Source organism: Ascidiella aspersa, chromosome 7, assembly GCF_963924565.1.
Source record: "Ascidiella aspersa chromosome 7, kaAscAspe10.2, whole genome shotgun sequence".
NCBI classification, from domain to species: domain Eukaryota; kingdom Metazoa; phylum Chordata; class Ascidiacea; order Phlebobranchia; family Ascidiidae; genus Ascidiella; species Ascidiella aspersa.
In genome coordinates, this window is record NC_139453.1 from 25,606,410 (window position 1) to 25,629,317 (window position 22,908).

The 22,908-nt window shown below is 38.2% G+C and overlaps 1 protein-coding gene and 1 pseudogene across 1 annotated transcript; one reads left to right on the plus strand and one right to left on the minus strand.

The window, feature by feature from the left end:
• Nucleotides 1-1,491: 1,491 nt before the first annotated feature.
• LOC146138659 (uncharacterized) lies at nucleotides 1,492-4,828 on the minus strand (annotated as a pseudogene).
• A 4,467-nt stretch (nucleotides 4,829-9,295) lies between these two features.
• LOC146138660 (NACHT, LRR and PYD domains-containing protein 3-like) lies at nucleotides 9,296-17,664 on the plus strand. Its single transcript, XM_083394642.1, has 10 exons — nucleotides 9,296-9,311; nucleotides 9,824-10,861; nucleotides 11,066-11,268; nucleotides 11,681-11,842; nucleotides 13,936-14,097; nucleotides 16,095-16,145; nucleotides 16,240-16,401; nucleotides 17,113-17,274; nucleotides 17,416-17,568; nucleotides 17,632-17,664. The coding sequence occupies exons 1-10, from the start codon at nucleotides 9,296-9,298 to the stop codon at nucleotides 17,662-17,664; spliced, it is 2,142 nt and encodes a 713-aa protein (XP_083250768.1).
• Nucleotides 17,665-22,908: the final 5,244 nt, after the last annotated feature.

Sequence of the window (22,908 nt, forward strand, 5' to 3'; positions counted from 1 at the left end):
ACACGTGATTTCACTGCCACATTTAATTGTAGAATGACCGGTTTTAACCGGTAAACATCACGCCATTTTGGGGACATTATGACGTAACACGAAGGCTAGTCGTAAACAAAATAACAAGTTTATCGCATAGGAAAAGAATGTTACATACAATTGTTTATATACTAATTTGTGACATCACCCCCAATTCAAGAGAAATTATCCCAATTTATGTCAACAGTAAACAATTTAGAAGACAACGAAAAACACTACGAAGCGAAAACAACTAAAGCACATCACACACGATATATAGTATATATCGTAACATTATTCAGTTAAGGCGACTCATAGAGTCTGCGCCAACGTTATCCACACCCTTAATTCATTTGTATTTAATACGATAATTTTGCATCAGCAAAGCACCTTGTCCTTGTCGGACGCGTCAGTGCGCAATACAAATGGTTTACTGATGTCCGGTAAATGAAGTATGGGGTCGCTTAACAGACTGCCCTTCAGTGAACGTAATGCGGCCTCCAGTGCGTCTCCCCAGTTCACCACGTTCGGTTGACCTTTCTTTGTCAGGTCGGTCAAGGGAGAAGCAACCGCTGCATACTGTGGAATAAAATCCCGGTAGTAACCGGTAAGCCCGAGAAACGATCTAACTTCTTTCTTAGTCGATGATCGTTGCGCCATTTTAATCTTTTTGACATTGTCATTGTGGAGTCCCATAACGCCCTGGTCTGTGCCTCAGAAAATCGACGTTATCTGTACCAACCACGCACAATTCGATGGCTTAATAGTGACAACTGCGTCACGAAGTCGCTGGAATAAGCTGTCTAGAGAGCAGTCAGGTGCTACTCCCACGCCGTAGAGTGGACGATGATCATCAATATAACTTTCCACGTTATTAAGTCCTTGTAGCAAAATCCTCATAGCCCGAACAAATGTGGCACCTGAGTTCATCATACCAAACAGCATTTTAAGAAACTCAAAACTTCTATCGGTGGTCACAAGGTCCTTTGTGTATCATCTTTTGCAACAGGAACCTGTCTGCAGCCCTTCGTCAAATCGATCTTTGTAAAAAAACGATCACCTCCCAGTTTTTTTAAAAACATGCGCTGCTGTCGTCATCGGCTCTGGGTCAAATGTTGTCACTTTGTTAAACTTCCGATAGTCTACATAAATTATGTTAGTCCCATCTTTCTTTACAACCACCACGGGGGAGGCTTATGCTGAATCGGATCGCCTAATTACGCCCAACCGTAGCATTTCGACCATGTCCTTCTTTAAACTGTCGCGTAACTTGTACGGGACAGCGTATAAGGTTTAGAACGAACTGGTCGTTCCTCCGTTAACCTTACGTGATGAACGAAGTTAATGTTGCCAGGTCGTCGCTAAACACACTGCTGTAATTCGTAGCCAGTGCAGCTGCCTCTGATACCTGCGTGTCCGTCAAGTTTTTGTCGCAACTCACGTCGTGCACAGTTCCTTTCGCGGAAAATGAACACAGCTCCAGTAAATCGTCATCATTTTCTACTTCATCCGTGAGCGTCGCGCAACATGTTTCAACATTTTTTAGCTTAATCCGCTGGTTCGTCAATTCGCGCGATGTATTGCATCAACAAATTAATGTGAAACGTCTTCCTTTTTCCCCCAACATCCAGCACGTAGTCGCCAAGTCTGTTCCTAATTTGCAGTACAAATGGACCCTTCCACTGCATAAGTAGTTTGTTGTTATCTGTTGGCAACAACACAAGGGCCTAATCACCTTCTTCCAAACTTCTGAGCTTTGATTTGTTGTCAAAGTACTTTATATACTTCTCGTGTGACTTTTCCAGCTCAGCCTGTGCAATTTTTAGTGTGTCCTTCATACGCTGCTTTAAAACAAAAACAATTCCTTTAGAATAGACATGGGTCCACGGACAGTCCTCCCATACAGCAATTCAAACGGCGCAAAACCTGTAGATTCTTGCGGCACTTCAAGGTAAGCGAATAACATCGCGTTTATGCATAGATGCCACTGCTTAGGTGGGTCGCAGCACAGGCGTCTAAGCATTCTCTTCAATGTTCCATTAATTTTTTTCACCAGCCCGTTACCCATCGGGTGGTACGGAGTCGTTGTCAAATGACGTATTCTTAACAGTCTTTCCACCTCCTTCATGCAGTCTGATATGAGCTGAGTTCCAAAATAGCTTAAAATCGGGTATTCCGAGGCGACTGTACATATCAACTAAAGCTTCCGCCACCGCTTTGGTTGTGATCGATTTAATTGGAACCGCTTCTGGATAGCGAGTCGCATAGTCAACTAGGGTAAGGATGGCCAATCAAATCGACTGCCACACGTTTAAAAGGTACATCAATCAGGGGCATCTTTTCCATCGGCACCGTTGGAACGTTACCTTTGCTCACTGTCCGTTGGCATATGTCACACGACCTACAAAACCGTTTGACGTCATCCTTGAGACCAGGCCAAGAGAAATCGGAAAGTATTTTAACAGCCGTCTTTTTAATGCCCATGTGTCCTCCCACCATGGCGTCGTGAGCGAGCTCCATTACTTTCCGGCGCAAGCTACTTGGTACAACCAGCTGTCTGATCCACCTTCCACCATTAACTTTTGGGTACTGGTAATTCCTATACAGTAACCCTTCATCCATTCCAAATACAGTAACCTGTTCACCTTTGGCCCTTTCTTCATCCATTTCTTCAAGGCTTGCAAAGTTGTGTGGTCGTTTTGTGTGACCTCGAACCCGGTCCTATCAATAACAGAACATTCTTTTTAACTTGGAACTCTTAATGGTTTGCGCTCCGCTGCGCTTTCTGTGAACGAGTCTTTGCGGCGCAACCTTCGTTCCACATTGGATTGGGACCGTCAGGGTCCCCGGCACCCGGTACATTTTCTATTATCAAATCGTGCAAAGCGTCTGGCAAACACAACGCATCCACATCTCCTTTAAAGTATGGCGAATCGATGTGAATTCGAGCCACATCTGCCTTAACCGTACTAGAGTCCAACAACGTAACAAAACCACTGTGCCCCGTCAGTTGACCGTCATTAACAAACTTCCTTTTAACACAACCCCAGTGCAGCCTGTGTTATGCAAAGTGTCAACCACATGATCTCCCACAAGTCATTTGCGCACTGGTAGCGGCCCAACCTCTACGGGTTATTCTTGCGGCGTCACAAACGGCTGTACGTCGGCTTTCTGACGTTGATATCATCCTAAGGGGTTGAACCAGCTCCTCCACTTTGCTTAACTGGCCGTGACGGCGCCACATGTGATCTGCAGTCTCTCGCCAAATGCCCTTTCAACCGTGGACACTCTCTTGCTAAATGTCCACGTTGTTTACAATTTAAGCATACGTCCAGGGTTTTTTTTAAGGTTTGGTTTGGGTGATCGATAAGTAGTTTTAAGAGACCGCAAGTGTTTCATTTTAATAACAAAAGTTGCAAGTTCAAAATTTGGGAAACTGCTGGAGAAATCTAAGGACCGTTTTGGTCCCCCAAAACACCTTAAAAAAACACTGCATACGTCATAAGCCTGCTGATTAACTGGCGGTAAATTTCTGTTCACCAAAATTGACAAATTTTTCCCATGTGCAGTGAGAAATTGATCCGCTATCGTGGCTAGCAATTCCAACACCTAGCAATTCCAACACCCCGCAAATAAACTACAACTTCCTTAGAACACGATTTTAAAAACTGTTCTTCAATGAACAAATCGCTTACTTCCTTCCATTCCGTAGAGAAACCAGACATTTCAACCCATTTCTGCAGGTAATTTTGTAAGCGCACGATGAATTGTGTAGAGCTTTCATCCGACTGAGGTTTCGCAGAACGGAATTTTGAGCGATAACCCAGCTCTGTGAGGTCATATCTATATAACAAGGCCTGCTTCAGCACGTTATAATTAATTGCTTCAATATCTGACAACCGAGAATACACGTCTAGCGCTCTTCCTGATAACAAAGCACTGAGAGACGTTGCTCACTCGCGTTTGTCCCAATTACTACTAGCAGCAAATCGTTCATACCTCAGTGAGTAGCTACCCAATTCATCTTTCCCGTCGACGAACAGTGGTAACTTTGGAACTTTAGCCTTACTTACTGCTGCTACATGCTTAGCATTGTTTGCTATGGCTATTGGCTAGTTGTAACTCCATCCTTTTCATTTCCAGTTGAAATACACGCTGCCTGATCGTCAGCTATTTTCTTTTCCTCTAGCCTGTTGGCTTCGGCTATTGTCAGTTCTTCAAGCTCATTCTGCTTAGCCTCAGCCTCTAAGTCACGTAACAAGTTTATCGCATAGGAAAAGAATGTTACATACAATTGTTTATATCAGGGGGTCCCAACCTGTGGGTTATGACCCCCTAGGCAGGGGTCGGCAACCTTTCTCTAGTCGCGGGCCAAAACCAAACTCCGAAAAGTCTTTGCGGGCCGCACAAAATGTTAACTAAGAATTGTGTTATTGAAATGTTAGAACAACTTTGAATCAGGCGGGGCTCGGATATTTTTTGCACTTAAAAACGTGTTTAATTACATTTACAAAGGCAGTAAAGTGTTGACGCAAAGCGCGAAAAAAAACGTTTGTTCGATTTAAAATTCGAGTTCACACGTTCGTTATGTTGCGACTTTAACTAGTAATTCTAGAAAATTACCTAGGCCTCCTGTAAAGTCGCTGTGAGTTCTTATTTCCGGACATTAAATAACCTACCAAATAGAACTTAGATGAAAGACCACAACAAGAAAACCCAATGTACAGATGTATTGGTTGCAAGAGTAGAATATTACCACACCACAAACAATAATGACACTTAGACGCACACAATTACTTACAAAAAAACCGACAGACATAATGACACTTAACGTTTTACTCGATAATTTCACAAGGCTACACCCAGACGTCTATTGAGCTGTAGGCGGTCAGTCGCTCGTAATATACGCTAAAACAAAACTCCTTCTCACTGGAACCGACGCGCTCCCGGAAACCCCAGGCCTGCCTTACAGGGCGGCCATTTCGTGGAAAGATAACATTGGGCGAACCTTTTCGTGAGAAGTTAAACCGCGCCGGAAAACAAGCGATAAATGATCGTGTGATTTGCAGAAATGTTTAGAGACAGGAAAAAACATGTCTAGAGTCCAATTAACAGCGCACACTAGAGCGCACAAAAATATTACGATATTATACAATTATACATGTCTCGAAATGCGAAAACCTAATTCCTAGCCCTACATTTAAGAACAAAGGCGCTAAATTAATAATGAATGTTCGAATTTACAGTCGGCGTAATTAGCAACCTGTGATAATTTTGTAGTGCTAATTAAGCACGTAACAGTTATCCATACTATTAACGAAATGTATGATAAAACTACTTCGAGGTTAATCTAGCTCAGTGTTTGTTAACCGTTTTATGGCAAGGCGCACCTGGCGAGCGAAGCGAGCGCGATTTTTTTAATATACCGGTATTTCTTTTAAACTGGTTGCAAGTTCTTATTACATTGCTGAAAATAAAAAATTAAAAAAAATCTTAAAAAATATATGTCCAATAATTTTAATATGTTTTCCGTTTTTATGCGACGCACTTGGCAGCCTTCCAGCGGTAAAGAAGACCTGATCTATCGGAAAAGGCAGCTTTAAAACGTAAACAAATCGGACGTAAAATAAACATTCGCGCGAAGCGCGAAAATTTTATAGACTCGTGACTAATTTTTAAAAGAGGCGGCGGGTCGGATGAATTACATCGGATCCAGCCCGCGGGCCGTAGGTTGCCGACCCCTGCTCTAGGGGGCATTAGCCTTTTTCAAGGGGGCCATGAAAAGTTTAAAAAATGATATTTTTTTGTTTATTATCTCAAAGTGGCCGTAAGAACTGACGGCAACCCGATTGAGCTTTGAGAAAGATAGTTTGACCACATTTTGGGCAAAACTAAGCAAACCGTACCCCAAGCTCAAGGAAATTGTGATGCCCTTGCTGTTACCTTTCCCATCAACATAACATTGTGAATGTGGGGTTTCAACAACGCTACTTGTGAAGACAAAACAGCGCAGTGTCTTGTATATTCAATATGACATGCGACTGGCTCTTTCAACTACTAAACCAGCAATTAAGACATTTTCAGAGTAAAACAATCTAAATCACCACATTAACTGAATATATCATTTTATCATTCTAACTACGGGTTACTGTATAAACCAGATTTTACTTAAAACGACGTTTTTTTTATTTTTTTGAAAGGTTGGAAAAAAATAGAGGGTCAAAAAAAATCATATTAAAGAAAAAAAACATTAAGCCCTGAAAATAACCCCCTTGACAAAATATACAACAACCGCACCCCCGTCTAGTTATATGGGCCGAACATTAATTTTCGGGACATATCTTGTTATATGGGCCGAAAATAAATTTTCGGGACATATCTTGTTTTTTGAACTTTCAAATTTTCAGACATGGCGTAGAGTGGTATGAAGGTGCAATGTCGAGGTTTATGTGGCTGCACCCCTAGGTGTCTTTGACTGGGGAGCAAAAGCCTGAAATATTACGTTTTTGCTCCCTGTAGCTAACGACTGCCATCTAGCAGCAGAAAAACTTCCATACAGAATTCGTTCATATTTGCTTGCTTTGTCTAGCTCGTGAAGTGACGAAGCGAGTCGACGCCTGCTGCGCTTTATTGTCCTGCGCGACTTTCATTGTGACTCGTCCAAAACTGGGACTTGCATTTTAAAAAGAGGCTTCTCTTTAGTAAAATTACAAAATTCTTTTAAGAAACAACATGTTTTACCGCCGCGAATTTAAATGCGAAATCTGGTGGCAATATACACCTTTCTGTTTCGCATGTTACCAATCCAACATATCAACACCAGGCCTACACAACTTAAAATTGTGTGTTGATATGTTGGAATGAAGCAACATACGAAACAGGTGCAAATGGCAGATATTCTCCAAATATATTTTTCCAATATTCTCCAAATCTTATTTCATTTTATTGTCGCGGTAATACACAAAGAGCCAAGGCCGTGAATAAACTTTCACCCACCGTACAATTAACGCAGGGAAGCATTGCCAGTAGGGGAAGCAGAATATCGGCGACACATTTATAATGCTTGCTTTAAATGCGGCGTCAGCGTTTTTTCGGGCGACCAATACTTCGCGATAAGCTTCGCCCCATAATAAAGTGTCAATAGGGTCTTATTGGGTGAGCGAGCGTCTAGCGCTGGGGTGGGCATTTAGTTTGTTACTGCAGGACACACGAGAAACATCAAATGTTGTGGTAGAGTCACCTCTAATTGGGGGCCAAAAAACAATGACGTCATAGTTTTAGTCCTTTACAGCTATTTACTCCTATCTATAGCGGCAGAAAAACTTTAACAGAGTATACGTTCATATCACTTGCTTTATTTAGCTCGCAAAACGACGGCGGCTGGCATCCTGCTGTGCTTCATTATCCCACAGCAAAATAACTTATTGTTCTTACTGAACAGCATGTTTTACTGTCTCAAATTTAAATGCGAAACCTTAGGGCAGTGTACACCTTTCCGTTTGCACCTGTTTCGTATCTTACTTCAATCAAACATATCAACACCAGGCCTGCACGACTTAAAATTGTACAAGGGCGCAGCGAGCAAACTACTCAAGTTTATTGCATTTTCAGCGACGACGTTACGCAGTCACGTCATAACATGGTGCCTTACAAATATAAGTCTTGAGAACACTGCGTTTATTTGGTTTAAATTTGCCGAATTTTCGATATAAAAGGTGGCGTATTAGGCACATAAAAGAGGTTTGCATATTGCTCGAAACAAAAGATTGAAACTCTCTTTTAAAAGTGATTGCATGGACCAATGCATGGTAAAAATTTTTAAGCGGCACAGATTAAATGAATAAATAAAATATTTTAATTTCAAAATGCTTCTGAAATTAGTTTTGCATAGTTTTTACCAAACTAACGTATTTAAAAAAGAATCCCTGGCAACTACCCTTTTCGCTTCTAAGCCATAAATTAGAGCGGGAAGTTTTCGCCCCATATCTGTTTTTGCTTGCAGAAACGAGTTAAGGAAACTATAGAACATGCAACGCATATGCTGAACCACGAACCAAAGTGAAAATAATAGTATTTAGCAATAACTCTGTTAAGTAACGCTATTTTTAACGGTCCACTACCCAAAAAATAGAAATAAGCACTAAACCGTGAAAATATATCCTCCCAAAAATTGTACAACAACCGCAACCCGTCTAGTTTTTTTACAGTCAATTTTTTTGTGGCTCACTTTTGACAACGAAAACAACTTAGTTGGCACATGCAATTTTCACAACTGTTAGATAGCCTTTGAAAGTTGTTTCTAATATAAAATTGTTGTACCCAAGAATTAAGGGGTGAATGAACTTTGCACGCGCGGGACAAAAAAACGCAACAGAAAGCCAGCCGCTTCGCGAACTGAATAAAGCAAGCGATATGAACGAAATATGTATTGAAGGTTTTCTGCCGCTAGAAAGGAGTATATAACTGTAAAAGAACTAAAACGATGATGTCACAGTATTGACTTTTGTCCCCCAATTAGAGGTGCATAGGGGTGGAAGACAAAATTGTTAAATATTTTTTAATTATAAAGACAAATTATAGGTTTGCTTTGCAGCAAAATTTAGACAAAGACCACTGGCAACCTATCTTGTAAAGTTCACAATGTCCAACTAATAACGCGCAACTTCGAGCCACATGCGCTTTTGCCTGCTAAAGCACTGAAACAGAAAACACAACATTTGGAGAATATGGACACTGACAAATACGACCCGTTGAAAGAATATAGATTAACTAGGGAATACCCCTGGTAAAATATAGCGGAACCGCACTATACCCCCTGGTATAATATAGTAGAACCGCAGTCGCACTATACCCCTATGATATAATATAGTAGAACCGCGCTGTACCCCCCTGGTAAAATATACAAAAACCGCACACCCTGTCTAGTTCTATGTTTGGTTTTGCACTGGCAACCAGGGCAACAGAGTCGGTTAAAAACAATCCGAGTCCGACTCCGGCCAAATGTACAATTTCATGGGGTCCCGAGTCCGGCTCAGACTCTACAGCAGTGGTTATTAAACTTTTATTTATTTCGCAGCACAAATTAACAGAACAACAATATAGTAACTTTACTATATGCTATCTCTCCAGTGTGAATAACAGGTGTTGTTAGTGTGCAACACTTCAAAAAATTCAGTTGAGGAATGAGATATGTATGAGTAAAGAAGAAAATAAGTGATATACAATTCTGACATTGTATAGTAGGGGTTATTTTCGTGACGTCATACTGACGCTTGCCACGTCAAATATGTATCTTCCTAAGGGTTTTTCAAAGCGACGCTATGCTCAAATAGTAAGATAGGAAATCAAAAAATTGAACAAAATTGGTCTTTTGTAGTAGGTGTGGTAGATCCATACCGCTAATCTATACAAAGTATGAAATCACTCAGAATTGTGTTTCAAAAGTATAACACCAATGATTAGAATGCGACAAGCAGGCATGATATGATTAGTTTCGTATGCTATACACTTTTAGCGTACCAGAAGGCTATAGTCAAGTTATGGATTGATCTTAATTAAAGGAAAACATGTCGTTAAACGAGGCATATCCAAACCACTTATTTAAAACTGTATTTTTAAGAATAATTTGACAAATTCAGACACATTTATCATTGCCGAATATTTGTTTTTCCAATATATAACAGTCCGGAAAAAGCCTACTATCTGACGCCTACATATTAATACAAATATAAAAAAGAAATTCTCTACATAAAGGGCACAGGAGTTTATAACTGTCACCAAAACATTACATTGTAATCTGTTCTATGCGTTGTAGATGAAACATTACGACAATCACTGAAGGAAAACATTGATGTTGTCTTTGGATTGCAAAGAATCGAACCGGTTCTGCTCGATGTTATTCAAACAAAACAAAAAACTCAAGAAAAATTCGGCATCAGTGGGGGTTTATTACGTCACAAACACGTTACTAGTGACGCAACATTCCTTACCGTCGAAAATATATTTCCTTCTGCAAAGCGAAACGCCGAAACGCAGTCGGAATTGGAATGCAACAACCAACCTGCAAAACGTAAATTTATCCAAAAACATGGCAACGTTGTGGGTGTGGTTGGTATTGCTGGAATTGGCAAATCTACTTTTGGAAAACAATTCTTACAGCACATTAAGAGCACACGTGAGACGAATGGCGACTGTTATCTATTTCTTATCTTTCTTCGTGATTTTGACTTCAGCATCCCCATCTCCATTCTCCAGCTCCTGCTCCGATCTGCTTTTCCTGAGTGGGAATATAGTCCAGAAAGCGACAAGCAACTTCTACAACGTATCAGTAAATCGCCCAATACTTACATTGTGTTTGATGGTTTGGATGAAGCACGACTTCCAAATCTTTCCGAAGCTCCATCTGCTATCGGCTTGTTCGATAAGGCGACTCCTGACATAATCTTCAAGAATATTCAAAACGGTCGTTTGCTTTCTGATGCTCACAAGATGCTCATATCACGACCAGGATCATATGACGACCTCTATCATCTGTGCAAACCTATCTTCACAGGCTGTGTAGTTGGGTTGGATGAAGAATCTAAAGATTTGTTGATTCGCAGAAATTTACCAAACGAAGAGGAGTGTAATAAGGTTTTAATTGCTTTGGAGAAAAATCCTTTGGCCAATAGCTTGTGTTTTATTCCAGTGTTTACCAACCTAGTGGTGTCATACGCTCAGCATTGTGATTCGGATATGGAAGGTTTCTCCATTACAGATATATTTACTTCCTTTGTTATTCGCTGCTTTCAATATTCACATTCAGTTCTGGATCCAAATGATCTGCTTAAGCTTTCACAACTAGCACTAAATGGTATGCTTAAGAACGAGCTCGTTTTTCAATCTAGAGATCTGATAAGTTGCGGAGTGAACGCTAAGTCTTGGGAAGAATTTATCAACCTTCAATGGAAATTCAGCGATTTAAATTCTAAGATTCTAGAAGGCAATAGGAGCTATTTCTTCTCTCACCTTCTTTGGTAGGAATTCTATACTTCTTTGCACTTAATGTTGGTTACAGAAATGGACGGATTCATAGGAATCCTTGAGGTTTTAGAGGAGAAAGAGTGGGAGATGGTTTTGCGCTTCCTCTTCGGCCTCATCAATCCAGCAGTCCTCGACAAACTCACATCTCTCATTCCTTCATTGGAAACATGTGATTTCGAAACAAAGAAAATCGTGCTGATGGAAATGTTCACTACAAAGATTATCGAGTATAAAACTGTATGTTTCTCAGATTACCCAGTGCGCATCGATGCTTGTTTTGATTCCGAATCTTTCGGCGTTCTGTACAAATTTGAATCTCGTGACGACAACGATTCACTTTTTACACTTTGCAGTTTAGCTCACGAATCCAGGTCTGGTGAATTCACGAACTGCCTTGCCACTTTTCTCCCAGATAAAATTTTAATCTCGGGTGTAATTCTTCCGAATCACGTGACAAGTCTTTGTTACGTGTTACGTGCAACTGACAGGCAAATATCGATCAATATTGGGGTTTATATGGAACGAGCAACTTTCGCGGAAAATGGATTACGTCATTTTTTTGACGGAATATCAACAACTCACCATCAGGTTAATACGTTTGACATCTTTATTTTTGTTGTTTATGCAACTATTTTCTTGTTGATTCTAGGTGATTAAGTGTTGCTTTGAAAACACTAAGATAACAACTCACGAAATCGACGAAATTATTTCTCATGTTCCACATATGAAAGAACTTGTGTTTGATTCATGCGAACTTTCATGTGAGAGCATCAGAAAAATACTGGAATCCATCAAACTACGAACAAATTCAGTACGTCTAGCCACAGAAGTACATTATAAATTATATTTTTCGTATTTGTATGATATTGTTATACTGTTTGCGTAATGGCATTTCCAAAAGTCTAACTGGGGTCGCGGTAATTATTCGTTTTTCTGTTGTTATCTAAAAAAAGGCGAAAATATGCAGGATATTGCAATTAAGCCGTTTTTTAAGACATTTACCACTGTTATCCAGGCGAAAACTATACATTTTTCCTGGATAATTGAAAATAGCCTATATTTTTTTACATTTGAAAGGCAATCAAAATGAAAGCTTTGCTTTTTAAAGTAAACCTTTCAATTGCTCAATATAACTTTTAAACGCCATTTTGTTTATTTAAAACTTAGTTACATTATACAGACTAAACGCTGCACACTTTGCATGATCATTGATGACTTTTGATGTTTTACCAGCTGCAAAGAAACTGTTCTAGCTTACCGATTTTAATTCTTATAGTCTGCGCCTAAAAAGTGAATTAAGCCTTAATTATTTTAAACGCTTTTTCCATTTAGAAGCAGGTAGTGAAACCGAACCCAAACCAAATTGTAATTTTTTTCATAATAATATAACCGGTTTTAAGCCAATTTTTTCCGAAACGTAACCGAACCTAAACCGTTTTGTAAGATTTTAGAGAACCGAACAGGAACTCAATCGAATATTTTAAAAGAACCTGAACTTTTATCGAACCCGAACCTGTAAGGAAATCGGTTCACTCCAGCATGACGTTATAACTTGTATTTTACAGAGTCAAGTCATGCTATTTTCGAACTTTTATGAAAAAAAATAACATTTTTCGAAACCACGTTGCTGTTTAATTTTTTAGGTATTTTAGTGATGAGCTGTTTGCTTTTTAATACGCCACGAAACTCGGATTTCATATAAGTTATAATTCAATAATTATTCTCCACATTTATTTATACACATTTTTGGATTTAGCGTAACTTAAATTGAATTCGAACCGGATCTTTATAAACCGGTTTTGAAATAACTGTGGTCGAACCGCAGGGCTGAACCGGAACTTTTAAATTGCTCCGAACCCAAACAGGAACTGAACCGTTTTCCGAAAATCCTTGAACCTGAATCGAACCTGAACCTGAAAAGTCAAACTGTTCGACTCTCTGTTTAGAAGTCCTTTCAACGTACAAAGACAATAACCTACTTCAAATATATTGTTTTGTCACAATTGCTATATTTTGTTCACAATTGCAATCGTCCGACCGAATAACTTATTTTTATGTTTTGTTTTTCTGCGGTTTCCAGAGACTAACTATCAATAGGTTAGGAAAATAGCCCCATTATCAACATAGATCGTTGTATTATTATAACATTTGTTCCTCTTTTAGGGAAAACAGACTGGTCATGAAATTGTTTTTCGCTGGTAAATTAGTATGGTTCTATTGAACAGATGAATTTCTCACTTATAATAACACACCTACCATAGTTTCATCGCTTAGAAAGAGGACAAAAGTATAATGCAAAATGCTTTACGTTTATTGTATTTAACTATAAGAGGGTTCTTCCGACAATTATTTATTCTGTACCGACGTTTCGATAACCTATCCAGGTAATCTTCATCAGGGCATATAAACTTGTAACCTTGCAGAGGTATATATACAGTGAAGAAAAACGACGAAAAAACAAGGTGACAAATAGAGGCGTTTATTGTATTTGTAACCTTTTTTGGAAAATTACACACATTAAGTAAAGTTATAGCAAAAATATTTAATGTTTTCCTAAATTTTTCAATAGGAAAAACGGATAAAAAATTAATGGAACTCATTCTGTCGCTGAAAATCCATTTGACTTAACTTAGGTCTTATATGCAAAAGTCACGTAAAAATACATATCTCTTGTAAATAAAAGAACAAAGTGCAAAATATTTTTCTTTAAAAAATAAGGACAAATCTATTTAAACGATAACATATGGGAGCCCTAACGGAAATGGCATTGATTTACCAAAGTCGTAAAAATACACTATTTGTGTTAATCGGATGTGTACAAGACAACCCGAACAAGCCATTTTTTTCCTGTTTCTTAACTAAAAATGCGACCCACATTAATCTTTATCCACCTTTTTCCGTCAGATTGATCTCCTTGTATTGACTGGCCACGATCTAGGCGATGCTGGCGTCAAACTCTTATGCCAATGCCTTGATAAGATTGAAAGACTTGACCTGGATCGTTGCAATATTACTGACGACCAAATTGAGTGTCTGGCAACGAAACTGCTTGAATGCAGAGCTGCGGTAATATTATCTTACACATTTTGCAATCAGATGTTCGTTTAATATATACCTAAAATACGGTACCAGTACGTAATTATTTACCGTAGCAAGACAAGAGAAACTATTGGTGAGGTTGTTATATGTTTTGTCGGGTTGTATATATTTTATTTTGTTAGCCTTGTATCGTTGGTTTGTCAGTGCCATCGGATCGGTAATAGCTTCATTTACAAGGATTAATTTTAAACATTTCTCATTAGTGTTGTGGTTTAGGGTTCATATAATGCTTGATACAATTTAGCATGGCTTGTTTTTGCAAGCAAATTAATATTTCACATAAAGAACCTTTTTTCTTTTTTATCCCTCTTCCCAAATAATCAAGCCTGACCTCTGCACCCCGCCAAAGAAATACAGCTTGTATAATAAAACATATTTTAATTTGGATCTCCTGTCCAAAAACTTACCTAAGCCTAAAGACCGAAACATCAACATCGGAATAAAACGCAGTTCGAAATAAGCCAAAATAGAACTAATACCTAATAGTCGAAATAACGTCTCAATCGGAATAAGTCTTAAATCCGTCGTAATGAGACCTCAATGACCATATTCAGGCCTATGCAACTTTTCACCTGACTCCGAACCCCACCCCTAACTACATCACTAACTCCCCTAATAATTTAAACACAAACTCAATTTGTAACAACAAAACATGGGCGTACGAACGTCGACACAAAAACGGCCGATGCCAGACCGACAAACCCTGATCGTCCCATACCATCTCCATACAGTTTCAGGTGCTATTTTGGCCATTTAGGCCTTATTACGATTAATGTTGAACGTATTTCAACTAGTTTAAATCTTATTCTGTCGTAGATGTATATTAAAAATATAACTTTTGATCTCCAACCTAACAAAAAAACTAACCCCTATCACAAACTGCTCCTCGGTCAAAAAAATCTCCTGACACCCATAATAATGATAAATATTTTGAACCTCTCCTTGAAAAGAAATCATCGGTCAGTAAAATACAAACTACTATTGTAGTACAGGGGTTAACAACCGGTCGAATATAAAAAGCTGCAGTTTTTTATACAAAGAGCCACTCCTTACGCATTTACAGAAATGAATGCAATTTCGTTTTTCCTTCCTCACATACAGCGTAACTTTGTTTCGCTTTGAACTTATTATAAATGTTGCCCACTATCCAATATTGCGTGGGATACAATTAAGCGAGTTTTTATTCACACTACAGGACTTCGTAACTAAAGGCCGTTACTCTGTTAAGTTTCTGAAATATAACTTTACTTTACAAAAAACAATAACTTCTGAGAAGGGATGAACCCAGTAATTTTGTACTATGGCCACTTAAATTTTCGAACCATGCCTCCTTAAATTCCTCTCACAGAAAACAAGCATAAATACATTAAAGAAAAGGGAGACAAAATCCGCCCCCTTGTAAGTTAGCAAACATCCATTAGACGCAAAGTTAGCAACGTTTTTATGCTGCAAGATTTCGTAAACCGGGCTAAGATATATTGCAAAGTTAAACGTGTTTCGCAAGATGCGCTTTAAATTTTGCAGTTAAATAATTAAAATAGGCCAATATTTAAGCACGCGAAAATTGACACTAAACATCCTAAAAACTTTAATACAATCTGAACGCAATAGCCTGGTTGATGACAATAGACCAGTAACCTAAGTCAATTATTTATTCACAGTTGCATAGTACTCTATTGTTTCTTCACAGTTAAAGCCATTTGGGAAATATCTATAATGCAAGCATTTTTACATAAAATAAATATATAACTACGACGTAGTTACTACGTTATACATTCAAACAACGTTAACTTTCAGACAATTAGCGCATCAGAATTTTGTGTCTTGGTTTTTGGGTCAGGTGTGTCTATTGCAGTTCTCCATATTTTTTATCATTTTGTCTACTCTACCTGTAGGTTTAATTTTGTGTCACCAGGGTACATCGAAGTAATAAACCATATGTGACCAATACGTTTTTGTCGCAGATTTGTGCTCCCCTTCAGTTTTCCAAGTGGTTGAAAGGTGGCTCCCGCACTGTAATCTATTCTTGACTTGACCACTTGAAAGTCGCATGCTTTTTGCGAGTCGCTTGTTGGCCAGCCCTGAATTAACACAACGCACTTTTTTTAGATCAAATTTGTAAATTTGAGGCGAAACAAGATCGGGTCACGTGGCTTTGAGATCATTGCACAAGTTGTACATAAAATCGACCGACTTTGGTTGAACGATTGCGACATGAAAGACGACGATTTGTCAAAGCTGAGCAGTGCCATCACAAACCTGCAACATCCCGTACGTGAGAATGTTTAACGATTGCAAAATTCACGTTAAATTGTTCTTATTTACGAAACTAAGATATCAGATAAAATATGCAGCATATTTATTTCTTAGCTTACATTTGGTCTGCCGTGGAATCTACGGTTTCTAAATTTCATCAAGTCATTTTTTTTTAATTTTTCTAAAGTCCCAAAATTACTAGTAGCCATTAGGGTTTTCTTCTAGTAGCTCTTGAGGTAACTTTTAAATGACTAACAGTTTTTTTTTTGTATTTACTATATCCAATGCATAAAAAGCTATGTTTTGACTGACCTCATTAAAAGGTTGTTTAACTCGCTTATCTCCTCCTTGGTGAGCCTGCCTAGCAGTTTTCCCCGATAGTTTTACAATCAAGTCATTTTACAATTTTTTACTTTTTACCTCTTTACAAATTTAGATTTCGTGGTTGATATTGAATGACAACTTCTTTGGGTCACATGGTTTAACATCCCTTTCTGCTTGCGTCAGCAACATTGAAATTTTGTTGCTTTGTAAATGCGGAATTGTTGGACTTGATTTGGAGGATTTTACAAAAGGAATCGCAAAATTGAAGAAGCCGGTAAACATTGTCTTACATTTTTAACTTTTAATTGTTAAGGGCGACCATACTGTCTTTTAACGTTTTTTTATTTTAAAATAACTACAATATTATACCGACATAAAATTTAAATATTTATTTCATTTAAGATGCGTATGTTTGATTTATCTGGAAACGCAATTGGTTCAAGAGGTGTTCACTTTATTTCGACTTGCGTACACAATATTGAGAAACTACGGCTTTACAATTGCGACATCACAGGCTCTGGATTAAAATATTTGACGAACGCGATCGCAAAACTAAAGAAGCCGGTGAGATCAATATCTAAATTTAGTGTATTAAATATATGGTGCAGCAGCATTTACTTTTTTAAACGTTTCCATCCTATTCCTGAGCAACATTTTGTGCATAACTTGAGCCGAGGAAAATAAATATTAAAATGGTATTTACAGATGAAGGTACTGGATGTAGGTAACAACCCACTTGGAGATGAAGGAGGCGAACTACTGGCCTCATGCGCTCATAACATTGAGGTTTTGTCTTTTGGTGATTGCGGGATATCGAATGACGTCATGGAAAAAATCAGATTAGCCCATGAAGCTGTGGTACGTCACTTTATACATCATGGCGCTTATTTGACTTCTTATCTACGATTTGTTTTATTTTAGGCTCAAGAAACAGAAATCCCAGACAGTATTTGAAAATGGAAAAAGTGCGATATAGTGTGATTCATGAACAGGCTACTACGCCCCGAAGTGACTGAAACCCCCCAGTTTGTCGCACGAAAATAAACACGAGCAGCTTTCCAGCCTTTCCTGGAAAATATAATGGCTGTATAAATATATATAACATTATTTTGGTTTCTGACACCGTTGCGATCAGGTGGGGAGTGAGACAAGGCAACCTGCTAAGTCTCACTTTCTTGCCGGTCGGCATTGATTTCATTTTTTCTCCAGGAAAATAACGCATTTTCCACCCCTACAGCCCCTATTCGCAAATCACCCAGGCTTGCCGCATACGCGGAAGGCGTTACCTTACTCTTTTTACACCCCACTATAACTACCAGCACTTTTCGAAACCCTATTTAAATTTGAAAATATAACGGATTCCACTAAAATAAAGTAATACTCGGTCTGTTCCCCCTCATAAAAACGTCCCTCGGGGAAACTGACTATCATTGTATCCACTTATTATCCTAATAGGTGACCCAACCCAAATTGAACTGACAGGGCAACAAATACACAAAGCTATAGCAAGATCTTCGAATTAAACACCTTCACCCAACCTTTGACAGAAAAGCAATCAATTGTAAAACCTTCCTTTCAAACGCTTTCCGCTTCCAAAAAACTTTGAAATATGTTATAGGTCCCTGTAACCCAACTGGGAACCTAAACACCTTGGCGGCAAGTCGTCCCATGGTGGTTACTCGGTCGCCAACATTAACTTTCTCGGTGTCCATTTAAAACGTATAATCAGCTTCTTTTTTTCATCATCGAACTTTATACAGTCCCTCATAAACCCAATTGCAGATAATCCAGCATCGCTTAATAATCCTGCTACCCTGTAAATACAACCTTAGAGCACGAAACTCCCTCCCCAGCACACCATCTTTCCAACATATTACTGTCAAAAAAAATTTGAACCTAATAAATAAATATGACCAATGCTAACCGAAATTGCTTGTCCTAAATTCATACCCTATACCTCCGCCTTGCAACTGCGCAACTAAACTCCTAACCTAATAACAGTCCACTGTGCGTTGTTGGCAATAGCCTACTATTGTGGTTGTTAACGTCGTCTTCTGTCATAAGAACTGTTGTGTTCTTTCCAACAAGTTGTTCTAATTTTCAACACTTTTCTGTTTTTGCCGTAAGAATTTTCTTTGCTCATGCATAGAACATTTTACGTACAGTTACGTTTGTCTCGCTTTTTTGTATTAAATATTTTCTTCTCCTATGTATAGAGCATTTTACGACTTTTTTGTACTTTTTTGGCGTGTAGTACATCGCCATATTGTGAAATCAGTCCTTTTAGTTGTCCCTTCGCCGCAAGGGAACAAAAATTATCTCTAGTTCAAACATGTTAGACGTCCGCTACGGTCCCTGTGCTGCGAACCCTGGCTATTTGTACAAAAGCGTCAAATCACACCTCGCATGCGCATATACATTTTTTTGAAATACCTTTATTTCGACTTGTTTCGCAAAGTTATGTTCATTGTTTGCTGTTTTACTTTCACGTCCTCTTTGATATGAGCTATTTCAAGTTTTTTATATTTGTTTGTATCGTTTGCTTTAAACAGAGTTTCGTTTCCTTGGCGCCTTTTATTTTACAGAATATTGCTGTAAGTGTAGTTCGATAATGTATAATTTTCAATTTTCTGCTTACTTTTGTAAATATTATGATTACGATATGTTGTTAAGTTTGTTTATCTTATTATGTATAGGTTTGTAGTGGTAATTTTGTTATTGGATAAAATCGTTTGACTTGCTGTTGATTTTGCTTTGTTTGGTGTTTTGCTAAATTGATTGCTTGTTTACTCCACAATAAAATGGCTTATGTTTTAGACTTAAAACAGTCACCTGATTTGTATCAAAATTTTTAAATTTGAATGTGTTTTATCTTTGACTGGGCATAAGTAGGATATTTGTTAATTGTTACCTATATACTCTATTACTATGATTCACACTGAAACTGTACACTGCTGCTTACTGTGTGTATCAGCATTCCGGAAGTCCCATAAGTGCGGGCTTCGTCATCGGTGATAACAAAGCACTTTGACTGCTAGTATCAACACCCACTTATAGGGAAGTAGTAACTGAAATAAAAACGAACTCGTAAATAAACAAAATAATAAGGTGAAAAATGTATTGCATCGCACAAAAAGTTGCTGTTAGGTCAGTAAGAATCGCGGGAATATTGGCAAAACTCCGAGTTAATGCTGAGGTTGTAGATTAAACGTATCTTAAGCGGTTAAGCGCGCTGGTAGAGATTTTTCTGATTTGCAGTTACAACTTAACGCTAGTATCTTTTTATACTTTTTGGTTTTCTGTGTCGTGTTATGAGCAATAACTCAACTATAAAATAACATAAACACAACATATAGCACGCTTATCGTTAAACATGCACAAACTGATATAAAGGATACAACAAAAATAAAGCGTAGTGAAAACACTTTCAACCCAAGTCATTTTGCCAAAAAGACTTATGTCATTTTAAACCAGTGGTTCTCAAACTGGGGTCCGCGGTACTTTTGGGGTCCGCGAGACAATTTTCTGGGACCGCGAAGCACCCAACAAAATGTCATTTTAAACAGTGACTTAGGTGAGGTTAAGTTATTACAACACTGCTACCGGGAGTATTAACATAAAACAATTGTATACTTTACACCAAAGCGGAAAGAGAAATTAACCAAACGCTCAAAACCCATAAAATACCTTGTAAATATATTATTGCCATTTTGTAATAAATTAGTCTTGGGAGCTGTTTTGAAAAACAACTGAAGTAAATGCTATAAAAAGCCCTCTGTTCTCTAATTAGCTATTGAACGGGAATACAATTTCTAGGGCTTCAGAATTCTTTAGAAGTCTATAAAACCGCAAATCAGAAAAAAAAGGAATGTAACACGTAACATTATTTTCGCTTTGGCGCGTTTCATCATTAATTGCTTCTTTTTCTCTTGGCCATCTAGGGTATTTGCTGCTGTCTATTGACATATATTTAGAAGGTGTGACGCCGAACTGTTTTAGCTCTGTTGGTGTGCCGCAAGTGGAAAAGTTTGCGGAGCACTTAATTTAGAAATGAACCCTTGAACACAAGTAATACACCCACGGGAACATCGCGGCACACCTGGCAAGGTCTCGCGGTACACCGGTTGCGGAGCACTAAGATATATAAGAGAAGGAAAAGACCATTGATAGGTTTGTTTTTGTCAGTTTGAACATTAATTTAGAGAGCAAGGGCGGGTCAATGCTCTTTTTACAGATGACGTCACAAGGTGACACGAAAACGTTACGAACAAAAGTTAAGTCTTAATCTGTCGTGATAAAGAAGTGAACCTACGAACACCACGTTGTTCATTTATTTGGTTGAACCTTGACTATAGTATAAAAACTGCTTTATAAAGATGTTATCGATTCTATTTGCTTTAACTGGATAAATCTGTGCGGCATTAGACTATGGCAGGGATGGCGATCATTTTTATTGTGTGGGTCACGAACGAGAACTTAATCCATGGAAAAGACACAAGTGGGCCATACATTAAATTATATGTTAATATAAATGCGAAACTTGCTGCTGCATCTTCTTTACAAATAATATTATCTTTATTAGGTACAAAATAGGGATCACATTTAACATCATCTTGACATTAGTGCATTTTTACAAATATTCTTTGAAACTTTATTATTTTCTAAAATATTTTTTAATATTTATATTATTTTTAAAAGTCAAAGTGGGTCACTGGTAATAAATAATTAATCTGCAATGGGCCACTTTGTGACCCACAGGTAAGTGGTTCGCCATTACTGGACTATGGTATAATTTGTCGCTCAGAACAAAAAAAGCACACTTTTTTGACAAATGAGAAAGAAACTCCAATTCTAGCATAACTATACAACAACGTTGGGGCTGCACCAAATCCCTTTGGAATAGCGATTTCTCCTTCGTCTGAGTTGAAGCTAACAAAAGCAACCTGCTTCGAGCTATGCGCGATTTCTTATATAGTCTCTACATTCAAACCAGCAATGGATTAACGATAATGGTGCTGATGAAATGCAGAGCAGTAAAAATTAATCCTCTTTAAAACATATATAGGTTCTTGTAATAAATTTTTCACAGTTGGCATGTTGATTTCAGGCATAGCAATCGCAGGTCCTAAATGGTGAGTTTTAGAGCCTTTTATTATTATTAACTTAAGCTTTTCAAGATACACAACTACAACGGGCGGAAAAATTTATGTTCCTCTATTCCAGGGGTGTCCAACTCAAACATGCCGGCGTGCCAATTTTTATCTTATAACTTCTTCCCGTGCCAAAGTTTCGTAACCCAACCAATTCTTTTTAATCATAAAAGCGTTTTTTACCAAAAATAAGAACGTTTATTTAAACTTGAAGAAAAAAATACTGTCTAGTAGAAATACGCATCACTACATCAAAGTGTCTCTCGGTGAGCTGACTTTTGTCTCTTCACACCAAGCTATATAATATTATGTGAATGTTAGCCTCCACTACTATATCAAAAGTAATTGTTGGTTGTCGTGATTGCCGCGATTGTTTTATATTGTGAACAAATATTTTCTGTCGCTTGGTGGACATCCCTGCTCTATTTTAACCTGCCTGTTGTTCGCGCTATTACGGTCATCGCATGGGAAGTTATAGCTAGCACGTTAAAGCAGTACGACACCCATTATGAGGCCAGAAAATACTTTAACAATATTAGAATAGTTTGCAAGTCCAATTTTGCGCACCAGACAAATCAATATAGCTATCGTGTAGCTGTCATGACGGTGCGTTTCACATGTTATATTTTGAGATCCCCAATAAATTTACTGGTGTGGTATATTGATTTCTTATAATTTTCTGGCAAGTATAGGTTAATATTGGCAATAAAGGTAATTTGAAGGCCTTAGGCAACGTGAGTTAAATGACTAAACGCGTAAAATGTTCAGCCCGGAAGCGTAGGTGATCAAGCCTCTAAAACGCGGCTTCCTGTTATAGTGCAGTTATTGCCTGATGTTTGATAAACAAGTTGATCGCAGTCGTGAAAAAGTTTTCCTGCAATGCTGAAAGAACTAAGTGCTTTAAGTTAAACTGTTTGCGCCGCAGTCATTGACCTTGGAAAATTTTGCAGATCAGCCGTTCTGATTTTGCAACGTTAACGCTTAATATTAGTAATAGTTCATATAAACTGAGTCACCGCCGGTTTTCCAAATGGTTCAGCAAAGCGGA